Raw genomic sequence first — 18774 nt, forward strand, 5'->3', positions numbered from 1 at the left:
TACTTATTATCTATGTATTTATATATATCATGACCCCTTCAATATTTTAGTCTTACACACATTATGAATCTACCAGTTTGAAAAAAGATCATATAATTAATTTATATATTATTTTTTTATTTAAAATAATAATTTTTTTCAAAAAAATAATTGTTTAGTTATTCTTTAACTCTTTATTTATTCTTCAACCTTTAATGTGGAAGAGATTATTGAGATTTTTACACAATCAAAATCATTCTACAAATGTCATAAGATAATCTTTTTATTTATTTTTATTTATACATAAAATTAAATATTTATTGATATTTTTATAATATTTTTAGATATATATATCTTTATTTTATTATTTATTATAAATATTTTATTTAAAAAATATTAATAAATTTTTACTTCGTCCTCCAAATATTTGATGTCAGGTTCCGCCACTATTCACGGAGGATAGCAACATTGTGGGTGACCTCCAAGATCACAAGATCAACCACTCATCGCTCTCTCCTTTTGCTTCCTGCCCTACCCCCACCATCTAGAGATGGCAATGGATATAGTTTGGATCGGATATTGTACTATCAATCTTCAAACTCGAAATTAATATCCTATATCCAAACCTTACCCGATATCCGATCGGACAAGAAAAGAGATATCCATCTCCATACCCAATGGGTTCAGGGATACCCACAGATAATCCATTTCTTCATATCCAATCCATATCCGCCCTATACCTATCCCATACCTAAAAAAATAAGCAATCAAAATAATTTTATGCATATTATCAATCAAAATAAAATTACCAATTCAACATAGAACAGAAGTGTAACATCCGGCCCAATTGGGCCCAGAATCAGCTCACAGCTTATACAAAAAAAAAAAAAAAAACAGAACGGGAAGAAGACTCCCGATGGGAGTCTTCTTCTCCGATGAATCCCGAACGGAGAAGAGTTTTGAGATTCTTAAAACTCTAGGGTCCTCTATAAATAAAACTCCCCTCTCCCTCACGAGTCTCCACCGGTGACCGTTGAGCCTGATTCCTCCCCTTTTCTCCATGGAAGCTGCGGCAGCCTCTTCTCGTGTTCATCAAAAATCGAAGGTTGAAAAGGCTATCGGAGCTCAGGTAAGGCTCCAAATTTTCTTCCTCTCCCTCTTTCTTTTCTCCCCATGGCTTTAGACCCTCACCGGCCATTGGGATCGCAGAAAAATCTATGAACAAGATGAACCCCTGTTTGGCTTTATTTCGATCGGACACTTTCCTCTCTTTTTCGGCCATCGGCATCGTCGGTTGCGGTGTCTCATCCCTAGAATAGGATCCTCATCCCTTTATCTCTCTTCTCTGAAGATATAGGCCGCTGGTGACCGGTCAATGACCGAAAAACAAAAGAAAAAGTAGCGATCCCCTAATTTTCCAATCTCTTCTTGATTTTTCACCGACCGAACCTTGCCGCCGGCCATCTCTTGCTCCACTGCCGCCTCCACCTGCTGCCAGACCTCCGACGAAGCCGTCGCCCTCATCGGAGCCAAGCTGGAGCCCCTCGTCCGTCCCTTGTTTCGGCCCAAGGGAGGCCGTGGGAAGAAAAGGAAAAAGAAAGAAGAAGAAAGAAGAAGAAAGAAGGAAAATAAAAAGAAAAAGAAAAGAAAAATAAAAGAGAAAGAGAAAAATAAAAATAAAATAAAAAAGAGAGAGAAATTTTCTCTCTCCTCTCTCTCCTTTCTCTCTCTTTCCTCTCTCCTCTCTTTACATTCTCTCTACATTTTCTCTCTTTAGATTCTCTCTCTAGACTTTTCTCTCTCTTTATGGATTTTATCTCTCTAGTATCTTTCTCTCTCTGATTTCATCACGAATCCTAGGATAAAATTGATATGAAAATATGATGACCTGAGATTGCTCTGAAATTCGTGCAGTAGATTAGATTCCGATCCGATCTTTATTCGAAATTGATAACATCAATCATGGTTAATCCATATTGAGTCACCATGATATGATCTTTGATAATCTCGATCATGATTACCTCGTCTGAAGGATACAAAAATATTCACTCTCTATTTTCTCTCTCCACTTTCTCTCTCTACTTTTTCTCTCTAGAATTTTCTCTCTCTTCATGGATTTTCTCTCTCTAGAAGTCTTATGGATCAGTGGAGGATCTAGATACTTAGATAAATCCTAATTTTGATTAATCCTAAGAGAGGTCCTCGATTTGTGTTATTAAGATCGATTATCGATAATTTTTTTCATATATGATTTTTATATTTGATCAAGATCATGAAGAGATATGATTGTCTGCATAAGATATCGAGTGAAATATTTTGTTAAGAGAAATTCATAAATCAAAGAAGAATATTAATTTCTGTGCTTGGATTAGTCACCGATAAAGATAAGAATCTTTGTACATGATCACTATTATATATATGTTATTTTACTGTTGGTCTTGCATCATTGGTTTTGCATCGTTGGATTTGAGATCGATGAATTTATTATATCTGAGATACTGTTATTTGATTTTGAGCACGAGTATATTATGTCAATATATATGTATCAGAGATTGATGGCATGATTATATGAATATGATATATCTAAATTGATCATAATGCAAGACAGAATTGATTTGATGAATCAACACATAATGATTAAATGAAAAGAAAGAGATATATGGTATGGACTAGCCTTGTCATGTGAAACAGCCGGTCAGGAGCTTATGCCTGGGACAGCCCGCCAGGAGCTTATGCTTGGGACAGCCCCCACTGGCTTACAGGTAGATCAGTCGGCCAGGAGCTCATATCTGGGATAGCCCACCAGGAGCTTATGCCTGGGACAGCCTCTCACGGACTTTCGTACGTGAGACAGCCGGTCAGGAGCTCATCCTGGGACAGCCTTAAAAGGCTTTTTATGTTGAAATTGATTCGGATGATGACTAAGATATAGACTTGGATAATCCAGAGCCAGAAAGAAAAGGTTAAAAATCATGTAATTATGAAAAAAAAATGAAAGATAAGACATAAAATAATTGTTGAATAAAAGTGTTTCACCTGTTAACATATGATGATACATCTATTTTAACAAAATAGAAAATTTATGAATGTTTGCATTATTTTGGACATTGAACATGAGATTTTATATTTTATTGTTTATCCTTATATTCAGACTATATTACTATATCAGTGTGATATGAAAATTCTTACTGGGCTGTAAAGCTCACATCCCTTCATCTTTCTTTTTCTTCTCAGAGTTACAGGATGCTTATGATTAGCTATGACTTGGATTTACGGATGAGCAGAAGGATAAATAGAGTGCCATAGTATCTGATCAGAGAATTGAAGAAATTTAAATTGTAATTATGCAAGATTTTATAAATTATTGTTGAAATTAATTGTTATGGATGTTAAGGTTGTAATGATTTATTTTGACCTTGCATATTCTTTAGAGCTTGCTCTAAGGAATGTGCGGCCATCACGTATCCGAACCGGATATTGGGTTCGGGGTGTGACAATAATTTACAAATTCAGATTTATAGAAATCAAATATAGAAATAGAATTACAATTCAACATAAAACATATAAATAACCAAAATAATTTTACGTATATTATCAACCAAAATAGAATTATCAAAATAGAATTATAAATATATATATTCGGATATAAGTTCGAATATTACCCATATCCATAGGTTTAGATCGGGTTCGGATTCGAATTTGGATAGAAAATAACACTATCCATACTCTATCCATATCCGTACTACAGTTTTTGAGTTTTATCTAAATCTGAACCTAAACTCGGTCAAACCCTATTTTTCGGGTTTGACCGAATTTGGGTAAAGTGCATATCCATCGGGTCGAGTCGATTTTGCCATTCCTACCACCACCATACTATATCACTCTCTACATCATTGCCAACTCCACTACATCATGTCTGGACCCCTCTCCTTACCATTTCTTCCATTCTCTCCCTTTTGACCACCCTCCCTTCACTACCCCTAACTCAAATTGCAGTGTCAATCAAATCGGGGTGTTGGAAGGGTGCTTGCAACTCAAATTGCATTGTAGCTTAAGCTATGCAGTGTAGCTCCATTGATAGAGGTTACATTTGACGGTCTTTATGGATTGTCGGGAATGAGGGGATTCTTAATTTCAAAAATTACTCTCCTTCGCTCATCTATAAGAGGGTTATCAAACTAGTGCTAGAGTTCAAAGGCGCCTCCATCGGACAATATTTACTAGCGAGAACAAGGCACCGGCTTGCCCAGGGCTCTTTGACCTATGTATCACAGGTAAATGGGCACCCTTCTTGGAGCTCGCAGTCAAATTAAGTTTGATGGATTTGTTTTCCTCGAAAAAACTTTGATCTATTATGAACTATGTTGCTGAGGTAGGCTTAGTCAAAAATCATGAAGGCAGGTACTATGGGGATGTTTGGTTCGCAATCAGAATCAAAATGAAAATGAAAATCGGGATGGTTTGGAATCAGAATCGGAATGGTCAAATCCTCTGAAATATTTAGTTCGTGATCGGAATTGGAATTGGAATCAAAATCGGAATTGGAATGAAAATTTGAATCCATAGAGGAGAGTAGGGATTGAGTTCTATATAGATTAAGCCATTCCTATTCAACTTCAGAATCAGAATCGGAATGGGACTCTTTCAAACCAAACGGTTGGAATGAAAGTCATCCATTCTAATTTCGATTTCATACTCCTACTCGTCTCAACCAAACACCCCCTATGTGTTGGGGCTCGTCATTTCTTTCCTACGATGGACCAGTGACATGATTTTTTTTAAGTGGTGAGGGAAGGCTTGACGGCTGCTTGGGGATTGTTTGGATCCTCTCGTGTCCTTTGGAAGGTGACTCTTATGAGCCACAGACTTCTCAGAGATCTGCCTCGCGACGGACTCTTCAATGGCTTCAAGCTCATTACATTCCTTGAAGGGAATCAGGTGGTAGATTGGCTCTATGTGGTTGTAATTTTCTATAAATGGTCATGTAACAACTATGGCTTGCCTCCCTTCTATCCCTAAAAAACAAGTTAATAATGTCTAAGAAGTGCCATGTTGAAACTATTTTCATCAACATTAGCTAACATGAAGTTTGAAAATAGAACTTATAAATCATTATTCTACCCGCTATACTCTTTCCTAGAAAAACCTTCAACCCACGTAAAGCGGATTTATGGTACAAACTTGGGACCGCCTTGGCTTGAGAACTGGAATGCATTGAAAAACATATGAAGTGTGAAAGCAGCTCTTTCAAACCATCATTCCATTCCGTACAATGTTAATACAATTCTAATAGTTATGGGTTAGACTTCATTAGCAAACATTAATTTGAAATCGAGAAAACGAAGGCTTTTAAATCACTGTGCTACTTTTTGTACCCATGATATAAAATATATATATATATATAAATTAATATATAATATTAGTAATATTTTTTAAAATAAATTAATAAAAAAATTTATTTAAATTTAAAATTAAAAATAGCTCTCAACTCCCTAATTGGTATAAATGATCAAATTACCTCTACAGCTATAAATCAATACTAAAACAACATTATGATATTAAAAAATAATATTATTTTATTATAAAATAATACTATCTTAATGTAAAATAATATTATCTTATTATGATGCAAAGATATTATAAAAAAATATTTTTTTATTATAATACGATACTGTCTTATTATAAAATAGTACTGCGTTATTATAATATAATACTATCATAAAATAATATTATTTTATTATAAAATAATATTACCGTATTATAAAATAACACTGCGATATTAGAAGACAGTACTGTTTTATTATAAATCAGTACTGCATTACGTATTATAAAATAATACTGCGATATTAAAAGATAGTACTATCTTATTATAAATTAATACTGTGTTATTATAAAATAATACTTGTTGTATAACCATACGAAAATATAAGGATATAACGATCATTTTAATTAAAAGTAAAGAATTATTTTTAACTTACGTTTGGAATGAAAAATTATTTTTAATTTAAGTTTAAGTAAAAAATTATTTTTAATTAAAAATATAAAATAAAATTTTTTATTTATTTTATAATAAAATATTATGAAGGTGCACCGGACAAAGCAGACCGGAGAAGACGCTTAGGCCTGAAGCCGTCGCCACTGGCGGATTTCCGGTTAACTTTTCCTCTTCGTCCTACCCATCAGCTCGCAGGGACATTTGGTGGAAGTTTCAGGACAATAGGGCTTCTCCGATTCGGATTCGGAAACCAAACCGAACCTTCCAATATTTTTTTAGTAGAAACCCTCTAATATTGATATATCACAAAAAGGGCGGCAGTCAATCGTCTCTTTCTTGGATTCGGATTCGGAGACCAAACGGAACCTTCTTCTATTATAGATCACAGAGAAGAAGAAGAAGAGCTGGCTGCTACCATGGTTGTTGTCCAAGAGAGATTCGCCTCCGATAACGCGGCGCTCCCCGAGATGATTTGGGAATGGCCAGACATATTACTCAATTGTCCGGGAGTTTGTCTTCCACATCATTTTTGTGAGAGGGTTAGGGTTTAGAAACGCTGGAAAAAAGCATTTTCCCTTTTTGTCCAGCCCTATGTTTTGGAATTTGGAATGGAATCTTTTCATTTTGAAGGAAAGCAATTGTCACAAATTATGGGAAGACGTTATGCTGCAAGAGATTATTATTGATAAAATGCCGCAATGTTGGAAGAGAATTTTCTAGCAAAGTAGGTTTCGTGTCAAGAAGTAAAGAGATAGATTTTACATTTCGGTGCAATCTTTGCTGAGGTTGTGGACAAAATTCTTTTCCACAATACTTTGGGGAGCTCCATTGATGGAGGCGGCTGACCTAATTTTACTCTACTGGGAGAATGAATGAAACTACCGGTGGGATATAAACCTCTGGCTCTCTGATACTTGTTGGGTGTTGTAAGGTCGTAATATCCCATTTTGTTTCAAATTGATTGGATCAGTGTAGCATAGTGTTGATTTTATTTATTTTTCTTCATAATCTTCTCAGATTTTGTGGATGGATGAATCTTTTGATGGCTTCTACAAAGTCACACTTGTGTAGGACTCCTCAAAGAAGGAGAGTACTGTTTGTGGTAGAATCCATGCAGATTCTGAATATGATCACAACTGAGGTTATCATGATGCAATCCCATCAATATTTTGGTTGGTATGCTCACCAAAAAATGATTTTGGTTGGTATGGTACTATTGTATTTGGGAAGTAGCATTTGTGGGTAGGGTGGGAGTTTCAATTTAAAGTTATTTTTTTGAGAATTAATATGAGTTTTGTTATGCTTGCTGACCTTTTCTTCTCTCCGCTTCCTCTGCTTCTTCTCTACCTTCCATTTTATCCTTCTATTCCTATTCTTTCTTTTCATAAACAGCTTTTTTTTTCTTGTTTATTTTCCTTTAAAAGTATGAACCGGCATAGATCTAAAATAAAATCAGATGTAGGCCCTCGTAATGCTAAAATCCAATGCCAAAACCCTTTTACCATCTTGAGCTACATCTCAAGCCTGTAATATGCCAAAGCCTCGTGCCTCACCATATGAAAATCCCGAGTTATTTTGTTCAATATGCGCTCCATACACGGCACATCTATTCACATGAATTAAAAAAGAAAATTAATATTAGATCTAACTCTCAAGAAGAATGATGCAAGTCTCTTGAATGTTTGCATATAATATTCAATGTTCTTTGCCAGGAGTAACAAATGATACATGAAAGTCTTAAACTCAGTCTCAGAGGAAAATACGGGAGGGAGAAGTAGGATGGATTGCAATCTCAGGACCCTATAATTCCAACATTCAGGAATTATGGTGATTGGTGTCCCATAGATGGACTCCAACTAAAACTTGACAATCATACTATATTGTATATGCTATATTCAAGGATGTTGTGGCTAAACAAAGTTGTGTACCTATGAATACATATGCATCAGCTAATGCTGTACATAAGAAAGAGGGGACACACAATGATTGGTGAATTATACAGGTTCAGTGCTGATGGAGAGTTTCATGTAGAAGAGTTCCATATAGAAAACAAGTATCTAGTGTACGTCTCCCCCTGTTACAAGCTTCAAATGTTCCCTCACCACGTTCACAAGAAATCATAGAGCAGGGGAGAAACTCGGCCTTCACGCTCCTCTTCTACAGATGAAGGCAAATCCTACAATAAAGATTCAAATAGTCCTAGTATAGTCCACCTCTACAATGAAATAAGCGTATCTGTAAACTTGGATGGGTGTCTTAAATTGTCGACAGAGAAAGAAATGCTTATTTTGATGAGTGTCTTATCGGCCTTCAAGCATTGTAACTGTGACTTCGTTTGGTGTAATTGAATGTTGTTTCCAGGAAGATGAATTTTGTTCGGTTGGAGTCCCTTCTATGCAGAAACCAGGCCGTTTAGGCTCTTGTAGTGCCACGCCTTCATTGCTCAACATCAGAACCACCTCGGCCATCTTTGGCCTATCTTTGCTCCCTTCTTGCACGCACAAGAGTCCGACTTGTATACATCGAAGTAACTTAGATATAGGATATGAACATCCCATTACTTCATCAAATAGCTCAACGCATCTACCTTCTGCCCAGAGTCTCCAAACCTGCAACAAGCCATATACATATCAAAATGAAATTGCGGTATCAGCAATAATATGAACAACAAGGAGCATTATCGCATTTGAATGAATACTTACATGACCTATAAGGTTCATAGAATATCCTGACTGATGCACCATTCTATTTTTTTTACCAGTTAAGATCTCAAGTATTAGAACTCCAAAACTGAAAACATCAGACTTCACAGAAAAGGTACCATCTATAACATACTCTGGCGACATGTACCCACTGCATGCCATTAATTAACACTTCAGTAAATTATCTAATGAGAGTAACACATATATACAATTGCATTGATGTACTCACAAGGTTCCAATCACCATCCTTGTTTTCTCTTGATTTTGATCTGCTTTGAAAATTCTTGCAGTGCCAAAATCTGAGATTTTCGGATTCATATCCTTATCAAGCAAAATGTTGCTAGCCTTGAGGTCCCTGTGGATTATTGTTAACCTTGAGTCTTGGTGAAGGTAAAGAAGACCTCGAGCGATTCCTATAATAATGTCAAGACGCTTTCGCCAATTCAGCAATGCCCCCTGTTTTTTATCTGGTCCAACATTTTACTCTGTATTAGGATTACAATAATAACACTTAAATTCCAATTTAACAAGTTAATCATTATGTACTTAAAATAAGCTATTTGATCATTCATATGAGTGGCAGTTATAACAAAATTTGTTCAGATAAGATTGCTTCCTTTGAGTCTAAGGTCTTGATTTAAAATGAGGGATGATTTGAGAAGTCTAATAGATACAATTATTGAATGTATGCAGTTTTTCTTTACCCAACATTAAATTTTTTATGTCAAGATACTAATTTAAATTAATGGAACTAACATTTTTGAGTGTAACAAATTAGAGTATGAGACACTTTGATGTCCAATTTTTCTTAAAAAAGAGAGAGAAAAATGGGAGTCATATTAATATTTGTTACAAGATTGTCAAAGAGTTTCAACATTCTAAAAGATTAGAACTTCATATTTCATGAATGCATTCATGAAAATTTATTATTATGTTCCTAGTATTTTATGCAATTATTAGCATTTAAGGTACAAATAAGTTATACTAGGTTGTTGGAGATTATCAACCTCATAAGAGTTCCCGGTGCTTGCTTGACACATTCTCCCTACTCTTCAAATTATAAGGTGAAAAACACCTCCTCCTTAATTTGAACTCATTCAATTTGATAAGATAGGTCCATTCTTAATCATTAAATTCAGATTGCCTAATTGTTATCTTCTTTTTTATGATACAGTACAGCCACAGGACATGTCACGCTCAATTTAGTTCAACATGCAATCAACCATCCAGTGCTAAACGTGCATGAGAGAGTAAAATAATATGAGTACCAAAAATGAAGGTATCCAAGCTCTTGTTTTGCATATACTCATAGATCAACATTCTTTCCTCTCCTTGAATGCAGCAACCAAGAATCCGAACAAGATTTTTGTGCTGCAGTTTAGCAATTAACATAACCTCATTTTTGAACTCTTTCAGACCCTGCACAGAATCTGTTGACAATCTCTTGACTGCAATCTCCTGTCCGTCATCCAATCGACCCTGAAATTTGCTATATTAAAGATTTAATTTACAGAAAAAGATATGTTAATTAGATGTATAATGAAGAGAAAAATGTCATACAAGTAGATGATTACCTTATAAACAGGGCCAAACCCACCCTCTCCAAGTTTATTGTTAATGGAGAAGTTATCGGTGGCACTTTCAATTGTAAACATGTCATACAAATTCAATTCCAGATCCATTCCTCTACTTTCTTTGGAGGAGGTAATTGGTATACCTAACGTGGGAACTTCAAAAATAACCAAGTCAACTATGAGAAAAATTGATCAAAGTACTTGTACTTCAATTGTTGTTTCATAATTTAGGTGGAGTAAAAAATTGCAACAACAACATGAAAAATTTTTCTAATTAATTGAAGACTACCATACATGGACAAGCATAGGCGTCACTAAGTTTTTGGACCTAATGAAGTTACACATGAAATGCCACTATATATAGACATATATTGATATGTACATGTGCCCAATTAGTACCACACAAAATCTAGTATAACCTCGGAGTCTATGTTATGGTACAACAAACTTGTAAATAGTAATATATAAATGGATGATATAATTTTGCATTTGAATGTAAGCTGTAATACTTTAAATACTTGTTTAAGGAGGACCCTTAATTGTTGAGAAGGCTTCGAGAGAGGTACATATTCAATATGCAATGCTATGCTTAGAAAACATTGAATTCCTTTTGAGAGAGAGGGAGAGAGAGAGAGAGAGGGCCCAGATGATGTAAATTCACCTCACAAGTCTTGAACATGGAAACACTACCACGTGGATGAGAGATACGACCAGTGTGACATTGGCTAGTTTACAATTAAAATCTTGATCAATAGATCCACAAGGCAACATGTGAAAAGCCAAAAAGAACTATAACGCATAAGGAAGAAAACTTCATGAATATAATGATTTAGAACATGACATTTACAACATAGGAAGATGTTCTTAAACTAAAAAGAAAGGTAGTTCTCTGTATTATTACTTCAGAATAACATAGGGCACAACTTCATATTAATTTTTAGATTAAGAAATTTGATTGTGCGATTGGAAAAGAGTAACTTTTTCCATGCTTATTAATAGTGTACACTGCATGGCATACCTTGCATGCCCGTTATGCCAATTTTGGAAGAACACTCTCCCGATGGGTTATGCAGGAGGGCAGATGGAGCAGGTATAACCAAATTAAACTATCTCACTTAGAAGACGAAGGCAAATGTGAATTGCTAGTAATTCAAATTAATTGATTTAGGTTACTAAAGCCTTATGCCAGATGGTCATCTTATACCTTAAAAAAGGCTAGTTGGTGCACATTGGTAGAACAACACATCACCAAATTTTCTAATTGATACATGAATGATGCCACCTTATGGTATATATGCTGCAACGCTACATGATATCAAACACTAGTTAGACGAGGGGTGTATACTACCATATTTCACTATTTTGCAGAAATTAACAGACCAGTTTATTTTAAACACTATGACCACAAATATAGACATCCACAAAAGCATTTGAATTGGAACATTGATGCCTATTCCTAGTTATTATAAACATTCGAATATTTAAAAGTAACGTAAAAAATTTTACCTTGTTTTCTGTTCTTCTTCCATAAAAATAGACCAAGGCATACCAGTAGGAGGAGCATCGGCACCAAGGTTGTCACTATGACGATCTTCTTCTTACCATTTGTCGAATCTGCATAACAGTTCCTTAAAATCAGGGCTTTCACTTGAGTTATGTTTCTTAAACTTCGAACTCAAACTAATGTTTCAAAGGCGGAGAAAAGGAGAACGAACTATGCAAGTCTCCAACTCAATCTACAGTGCATATAAACACGCACAGACATGCATGTATGGTGTGCGTAGGTATGCACGTATTTAAATATGAAGAATGTTACAATAGCATGACATCATCTATTATTAAGGTACAAATAAGAAGCAGAAGATTTATCATATTGACGATCAAAAGATTGACTTTATTATCAAAAAAAAAAAAAAAAAGGACTTTGAGACAGCTTGGCTAGAAATTGAGCGCTTTGCTCCCAAGATAAAAAATAAAAAATAAAAAAGAACAGTGAATTGCCGCAGGCAATATTGAAAAATTTGCCCTGAAATTAACGAACCCAAGAACATCCATGCGGATAGGATATTGTGACTTTTTGGATGGCTTATGATGGCCGTGGACCAATAATTGGCGGCCCGGGAGGAAAATTCAGCAGGAATTAATGCACGGGGTAAAATTACCTTTGGGTACTTTGACGAAAGCCCTTCGGTCCACATAGTCGCTCATCCTTCCATTGGAGAGGGGGAGCCTTTTCTTCCAACAATTCTGACCATCATCCTGGTAAATGGCTACCGCACAGTTGCAATCACCCAAGCATTCTCTTTTACATCTGTCCTCGTCTATGGGAGACAAGTGCTCGTACGCAGATAAAGGCCAATCGACATTATTCATCTCTCTCAACGTGAACTTCCCCTTGCAATTCTGGGCTGCAAAATCTGGCATACACCCTTTGTACTTCCTATTTGGATCCTGGAAAGAATAGTCGGGTGGGCACACGCAATCCACACTCTGATTCCCACCGCCGGATATACAGTAGCTATTGAATCCACATGCACCACTGCCCGTCTTGGTGGTGAGATTTCGGCAGATATCTGGAGGCTGGAAACCCACCGTACTCCAGCCTGCACTAGTACTCTTCGCATTCTTTGGGTAGATATATCGCCTGAAGACCCCATCGAAATCGAGTGTCGCCCTCTGATAGAAATCTTTCACAGAGTATGTTCTCTGTGGCAAGAAATAGATGTTGCTGTTAGCTAGAGCCAAGTAGATGGTTCCGGTGGACTCGTTGAAGAGAATCCGTGATCCATTTCCAGTAGTGTTGGTAGCCCAGTAAGGATCATATGCATAGCCTGTCATGATATTGACCGGATAAAACGTTAGATTTCCGTCGCTTCCAACGCTGAGCTCGAACCGTCCGGAGGAGTAATTGGTGTCCATCAGACGGGATCGGAGCCCCTTGCCTACACCCAATACTTGGGAGGGCAAGATGGTATCCGAGGGGTGGTCGAAGCTTTGCCATCGGAACGAACCGTCGCTGCTTGCTAGAATGAAGTTGCCGTTATTAAGCATGGCAGCATATGTAACAGTAACATTGACTTCGGCATTCCACACCTCTTGGCCGCCATGATCGTAGAGCGAGAGCTGCCCGTCGGCGGCGAGCACCACTGTGGCTCCAGGTTGAACCGGGGTGTTCCCGTTGGCACACCAAACAACAGTTTTGCTATCTATCTTGTCGAACCAGATGGCGAGGAGAAAGTGGGTGCCGTCACCTTCCAGGGGGCGAAATCCGAAGGCGAAGTCGCCAGAAGGTGAGAGCCAGGCGGTGGTTTGGCCGGTCCGAGCTGTGAGGGAGGAGCGCAAGCTTATAATATGGCGGTGGGAGATGGTCTGAGCGTAAGTTGGGCTAATTATTAGCAGTATAATTTGGAGGAGGACAGGCCGGAGGAGGTGGTGATGGAGGAGAAAAGAGGATGCCATTGTTTGATATTTCGTTCAATCGGAATGTTTTCATTCCACGTTTGAATTATAAAAGGGTTTTTGACGTCGCTGCCATGCATGGGGCCTGGGCTTGGACGAACGCTTCCGGAGAGTATGATAAGATTTGAATATTCTTTCATACTTTTCTCACGTACTAAACCCGTTGAATTCTACCAAAAAAAAAAAAAACCGTTGAACGTATCTCGAGGTGAAAGGAAATCAAGCTTAGTTTAGTATCCAGTTGCAGTCCACCTAACCGCATCCTGTCCACATGGAAACTGACCAAAAAGCTTGTCGTTTTCCTTTTCGTTTTTTTTTTTTTTTTATTTTCATTATTTCTTATCATTACTGAAAAATTGTACTAAAAAATAAAAAATCAAGCCGAGCCGAGCTTCTTTTAATTCCAATTATCCGTATCTATTCGGGCTACAAAAATTACGTAGACTCACTCATTTTATTTTCCAACGAGCCGGAGCCTATCTCAAGTGAGCTGATTCTAAGCCGCTCATGAGCAGCTTAAATCCTTTGCAACCTTTGATGACTTGAACAAGTCTTAGTACTAGTGGGTAAATGTATGTGAATTAAGACAATATATTTAACATTTATTAACAATGGCGACAGTTCCAATAAGTACAGCAATAGTGTATGGAAAGAGATAAATGTTTTGCCAGAATATGAGGTCACTTGATTTTGTGGAACTTAAACCCAGCCCAGCCAGACCGGTCAAAGTATTGACTGCTCAAGCTATTGGGACCCATCCCAGCTGTGATGAGAGCCGGGCCTGGTAGGCCGAGGGTGGGTAGGCATTTATAGTAAACTGGGTTTGGAGTCTTTGGACAACATATGGTAGCTTCGGGATCCTATTAGTTAATGGGCTGGCTAAAGCACTCTGCTTCAAGAGTAGTTGGGCCGAGGTGTAAGTTAACTGCAGTCATAAGTGTTTCCGGAGGCCTTAGTATATGTATAACCACAAAGAAAGTGGCTACTCGATGTGACCGCAGTTATATCATAGAAATAACAGTCATTATTTGAAAACCGCAGTGCTCATGCCAGTAAAGTAAAATTTTAAACTTCAAACTCAATGCCAGAGACAAAAATATTTTTTTAATATCGTAGTGTCCTCAATGAATAACACCGGTATATTTCTATAGTAATCAATCATAGATATGACACTCTTAAAAATTGTGACTAACCTTATAATATATTGAGCATGACAAATATGCCGACAAAGAACAAAAAAGACAAGTGTAGCTTTTGTCAACCATCAATTGTATTTGGTGGATGAGTATTTATCTGATATTATTTTTGAAGAAAAAGTATTAATCTAATAATAAGATATGAATAAAGTTAAAAAGAAAAAATACAAGTTTTGGTTTATGCTAGTGGTTCATATAAGTTATATGTCATAGGTTTAGCTCAAACAAATGCATCAAACATGGGCAGGATGGTTAGGCTGGTATTTTCAAGACATGAACTTGAGATCAGTTAGAAATCTAAGAAATAAGTTCAGCATACATTTCTAGAAATGGAAATTGGAAATATCTAGGAGACTTTGATAATTTTATCTAGCATGAACGGACTGATTTAAACTAGAAGTGAAATTCACTAAATTATCTCAAAAAAGTTCACCGATTTATCTATAAAAAAATGTGTTATAGTAGCCGTTATACAAAATATAGCAAAATAGCTATCATTTTAACTACGATATCAACTTGAGATTTTGACCAACTCAGTTCAAGAGGCATCCAACTCAACATATTTAATGAGATTAAAAATCAAGGATAGTCCTATTAGAGGGATTAATTTTTTGTCTATTGTTATCCCTGATCATTTTTCATAGCAACTGCTTAATTTAAATAAATGCATTTATGTCAACTTTAGAATGCTAGATACACTGTTTGTACCCCAACCAACAAATAAAAGGATTGCATTGTAAACAAGGCCAAACCCGCCCTCTCAATGTTCACGATCTCTAGGGAAGTCATTGGTAGCAGCACATATCATAAGCATATAAAATTAACGAAACCCAGCTCATTTTCTCTAATTCCCTTGAAATGGGATTTATCTGTTCTTTTCTGGCATGAAAAATGAATTTAGCCACCCCAATTGTGCGATGTTCTCAACATGGTGGTGGTTATGCACTGTTTTCTCAAAAAATTATGGGATGTTCTTGAATTTAATTTCATCTGCATCTAAGTCTTCATTAATTAAAACAAAAAATTTCTCTTTCTTGTGAGTTCTGAGTAAAGAAATTTCAATCAAAATCAGCAAGTTCTTTTTAAATTGCTTGATAAGTAAAACTTTGCATGGATGCAGGCACAGCATTCATGGTAGACATAGGAACCATATACTTGATGATTGTTTGAATTGGAAAGAAATATCAAGAAAACATATTGATATATAAACATGTATAGATATGCACGTATCTCTAACTAGAAGATATAAATGGAACAATGTAACAAGCTTCTAGAACATAATATATTGCTGGAAGAGGCCTCTGTATTTGGAATTTTAAGACCTGACATTCAAGTTTATTATGGAGAAATAAAGTTGTCAAGAAGGAAACAACTGTTGACGCAGGTATTCAATATGATATGCCAGTAAAATTGAAACTGGAAGAGCTGCCAAAGGGCAATACATAAAGAAATATAATGCACAAGTAAGAAAAACTTCATGCTTGTAAAACATTTGGCATATAACACAGACTACCCAAAAAAAACTACTCAGATGATGCTAGGTGTTTATCCAAGATACTAGAAATCTTGTCTTATTATCCAAAACGGTTATGGAACTTCAATAGAAAACTACATACAGGAATGATCGTAGACATTGTTTGGCATTGGAAACTTATCAGACAGTGCTGAAACCTAGGCCAAATGAATACAGACAGATAAAGCTAACCACATGGTTAATGATTTGTCTCAAATTCTTTTCTGACAAAAAATGATTGACTCAAGTAAACCGATGCAAGACAATCTCCAAATGATAGGCTAGTATACACAGGTGTCCAATGATTGGAAGGATAGGAGAAATAATTCTCCGGAGCAGCATTCCTTCTACATTGATCTGAGTATCCTTTGCTGATTCTAGTATAACAATGGAGATTCTCGCTAGTTATTTTTAGTTGGTTGTGATGCTTAAACAAGAAAGGACAGAGACTTGTAATAGCACCTTGAGTTGTTGCATTACAACAAGGTTGACATCTGCTCCTACCTTCCATTCCCAAAAAGTGGAATAAGAAAATCAAGGGTTTTATATGGCACTATTTTACATTAAGAGAAAATATCTAGCCATATCTCCTCTTTTACTTCAATGTATCTGAGGAAGAAAAGTTCCTTGATCCAAGTAATCTAACAGTTTATACTCAATTCTAGAGATGGAAGCAATCAGTTTGCTTAATTTGATTGTTAGCTTTGACCCTTCAAGGAACATCTGATCAACTATATATTAGTTAATACAGGAAAGGACAACTTCATATCAATGACCAATAATGAGTCAAAAAAAAAGTCAGGATACCTAGGGATACTATACTGGTACTTGATCAATAACTGATAACCTTTCCATATTGCAGTCATAATTACATGCAAAGAACTTGATTCATAGCTTGGCTGACTAATAATTTCACATCCTGCACGAGTTACATACTAGATCATTAAGCTCAGTTAAAATCCAAGTTACTGGTCTAGGATCCCATCCTTAAATCCAAATTAGACTTAGTCTATAATTATATCCTGATTCCTAGCAGAGACCTTTCCTTATTAGAAGAATTATGAGAATGTGTCAAACTAGTTCAGTTTATAATCCCAACGATACAAAACTATCAATATGTTATCAGATGTTCTATTTTTCTGACATCAATGATTACTTGAAATCAAGAATCATGCGGGATCGTATCAAAAACCTTCAAGAGCTTAACATCACTCGAAATCAAAATAGATACCAGATAGGAAGAAGAAATTGGTTAAAAAGAAAACAACTTTCCACTCTAGGGCACAAAAATAAAGAAAGGCTGAAGCATCAGACCTGCACTTTATCGACTTCGAACAAAAAGGCTGAAAGATTCAAGAAACACGACGGCTCCGCCACCAAAGAGCAGCATCCACCGGATATCTCGATGATTGTGGAACGGCGGGAGTCGGAGATTTGGAGGATCAGCGTAGGCGGTAAGAACGGTGAGATCTACGGCCAAAGATCTAGGGTTAGGGTTTGTGGATGGAAGAAAAAGCTGGAGACGGCTCCACATTTGGGGAGAGAGGAAGCCGCCGCGAATTCTTATTAGAAGAAGACGAAGGAGAGGCAGAGGAGGTGAAAGGAGGAAGAAACGGGGAACAGCAGAACTTTTTCCGTTATAAAAAAGCCTCCATTGGGAGGGGAGAGAGCTACAAAAAAAGAATGGTTTCAATGCCCTTTGAATTTTGATAAACCTTCAATTATTCAACCTGAGTATCAACACGTAAATCACTGCATCTCGCAACTCTGAGTGAGGAATAGAAGGGTATAATCGTTAAATGATTGGAGTATCTGTATCATTTGCTCGCTGCCTGTGAGTCCACCTTTTTTTTCATACATTTATTTTCTGATACTTTTTTTTTTTTTGCATATTTATTGTCCTAATGATTCATTCACCGTTTCATATATGTAAGGCTTCAGCAGAATATACAGGATGTTTCTGTTATTTTATAGTTATATATGGTAACCTGCAAAATTGCTATATCTTTTGTAGGGAAGATGGATAACTTATTGGGGATATTTAATAATTTAACACTCTTAATATAGGCTTTTATTATGAATACAGCACATAGATGAAGTATGATCAAAATCTAGAATATCAAATTAATGAATCTGTAATAAAGTATGATCCTTTTGATACTCTACAAAATTATGTTGATGATCTTTTGGACCTTTACTAGCAGTTGCTAGGCATGATGTGTAATGAGGTGAGCAAGGCTTATAATTTGTCCCAAATGAACAGGGCAGCTAAGAATATAAAATTAATGAATCTGTAATAAAGTTTGATCCTTTTGATATTTTACAAAATTATGTTAATGGTCTTTTGGACCTTTAC

The 18774-nt window shown here is 36.2% G+C and overlaps 1 protein-coding gene across 2 annotated transcripts; it reads right to left on the minus strand.

Annotated features, from left to right (window-relative positions):
• Positions 1–7977: 7977 nt before the first annotated feature.
• On the minus strand, positions 7978–17919 carry LOC105049604 (G-type lectin S-receptor-like serine/threonine-protein kinase LECRK3). 2 transcript variants are annotated; one of them, XM_010929322.4, is made up of 8 exons: positions 17733–17919; positions 12413–13573; positions 11757–11864; positions 10251–10405; positions 9945–10155; positions 8906–9143; positions 8677–8827; positions 7978–8583 (listed from the first exon to the last, which is right to left on the minus strand). In XM_010929322.4, exons 2-8 carry the CDS (start codon positions 13299–13301, stop codon positions 8275–8277), a joined length of 2061 nt encoding a protein of 686 aa, XP_010927624.1. In that variant the 5' UTR covers positions 13302–13573; positions 17733–17919; the 3' UTR covers positions 7978–8274. The 2 variants fall into 2 exon arrangements, with proteins under 2 accessions (XP_010927624.1, XP_029122472.1); XM_029266639.2 differs by lacking the exon at positions 17733–17919 and having other exon boundaries at positions 12413–13950.
• Positions 17920–18774: the final 855 nt, after the last annotated feature.

The sequence above is a fragment of the Elaeis guineensis genome, chromosome 2 (genome assembly GCF_000442705.2).
Source record: "Elaeis guineensis isolate ETL-2024a chromosome 2, EG11, whole genome shotgun sequence".
NCBI lineage: Eukaryota > Viridiplantae > Streptophyta > Magnoliopsida > Arecales > Arecaceae > Elaeis > Elaeis guineensis.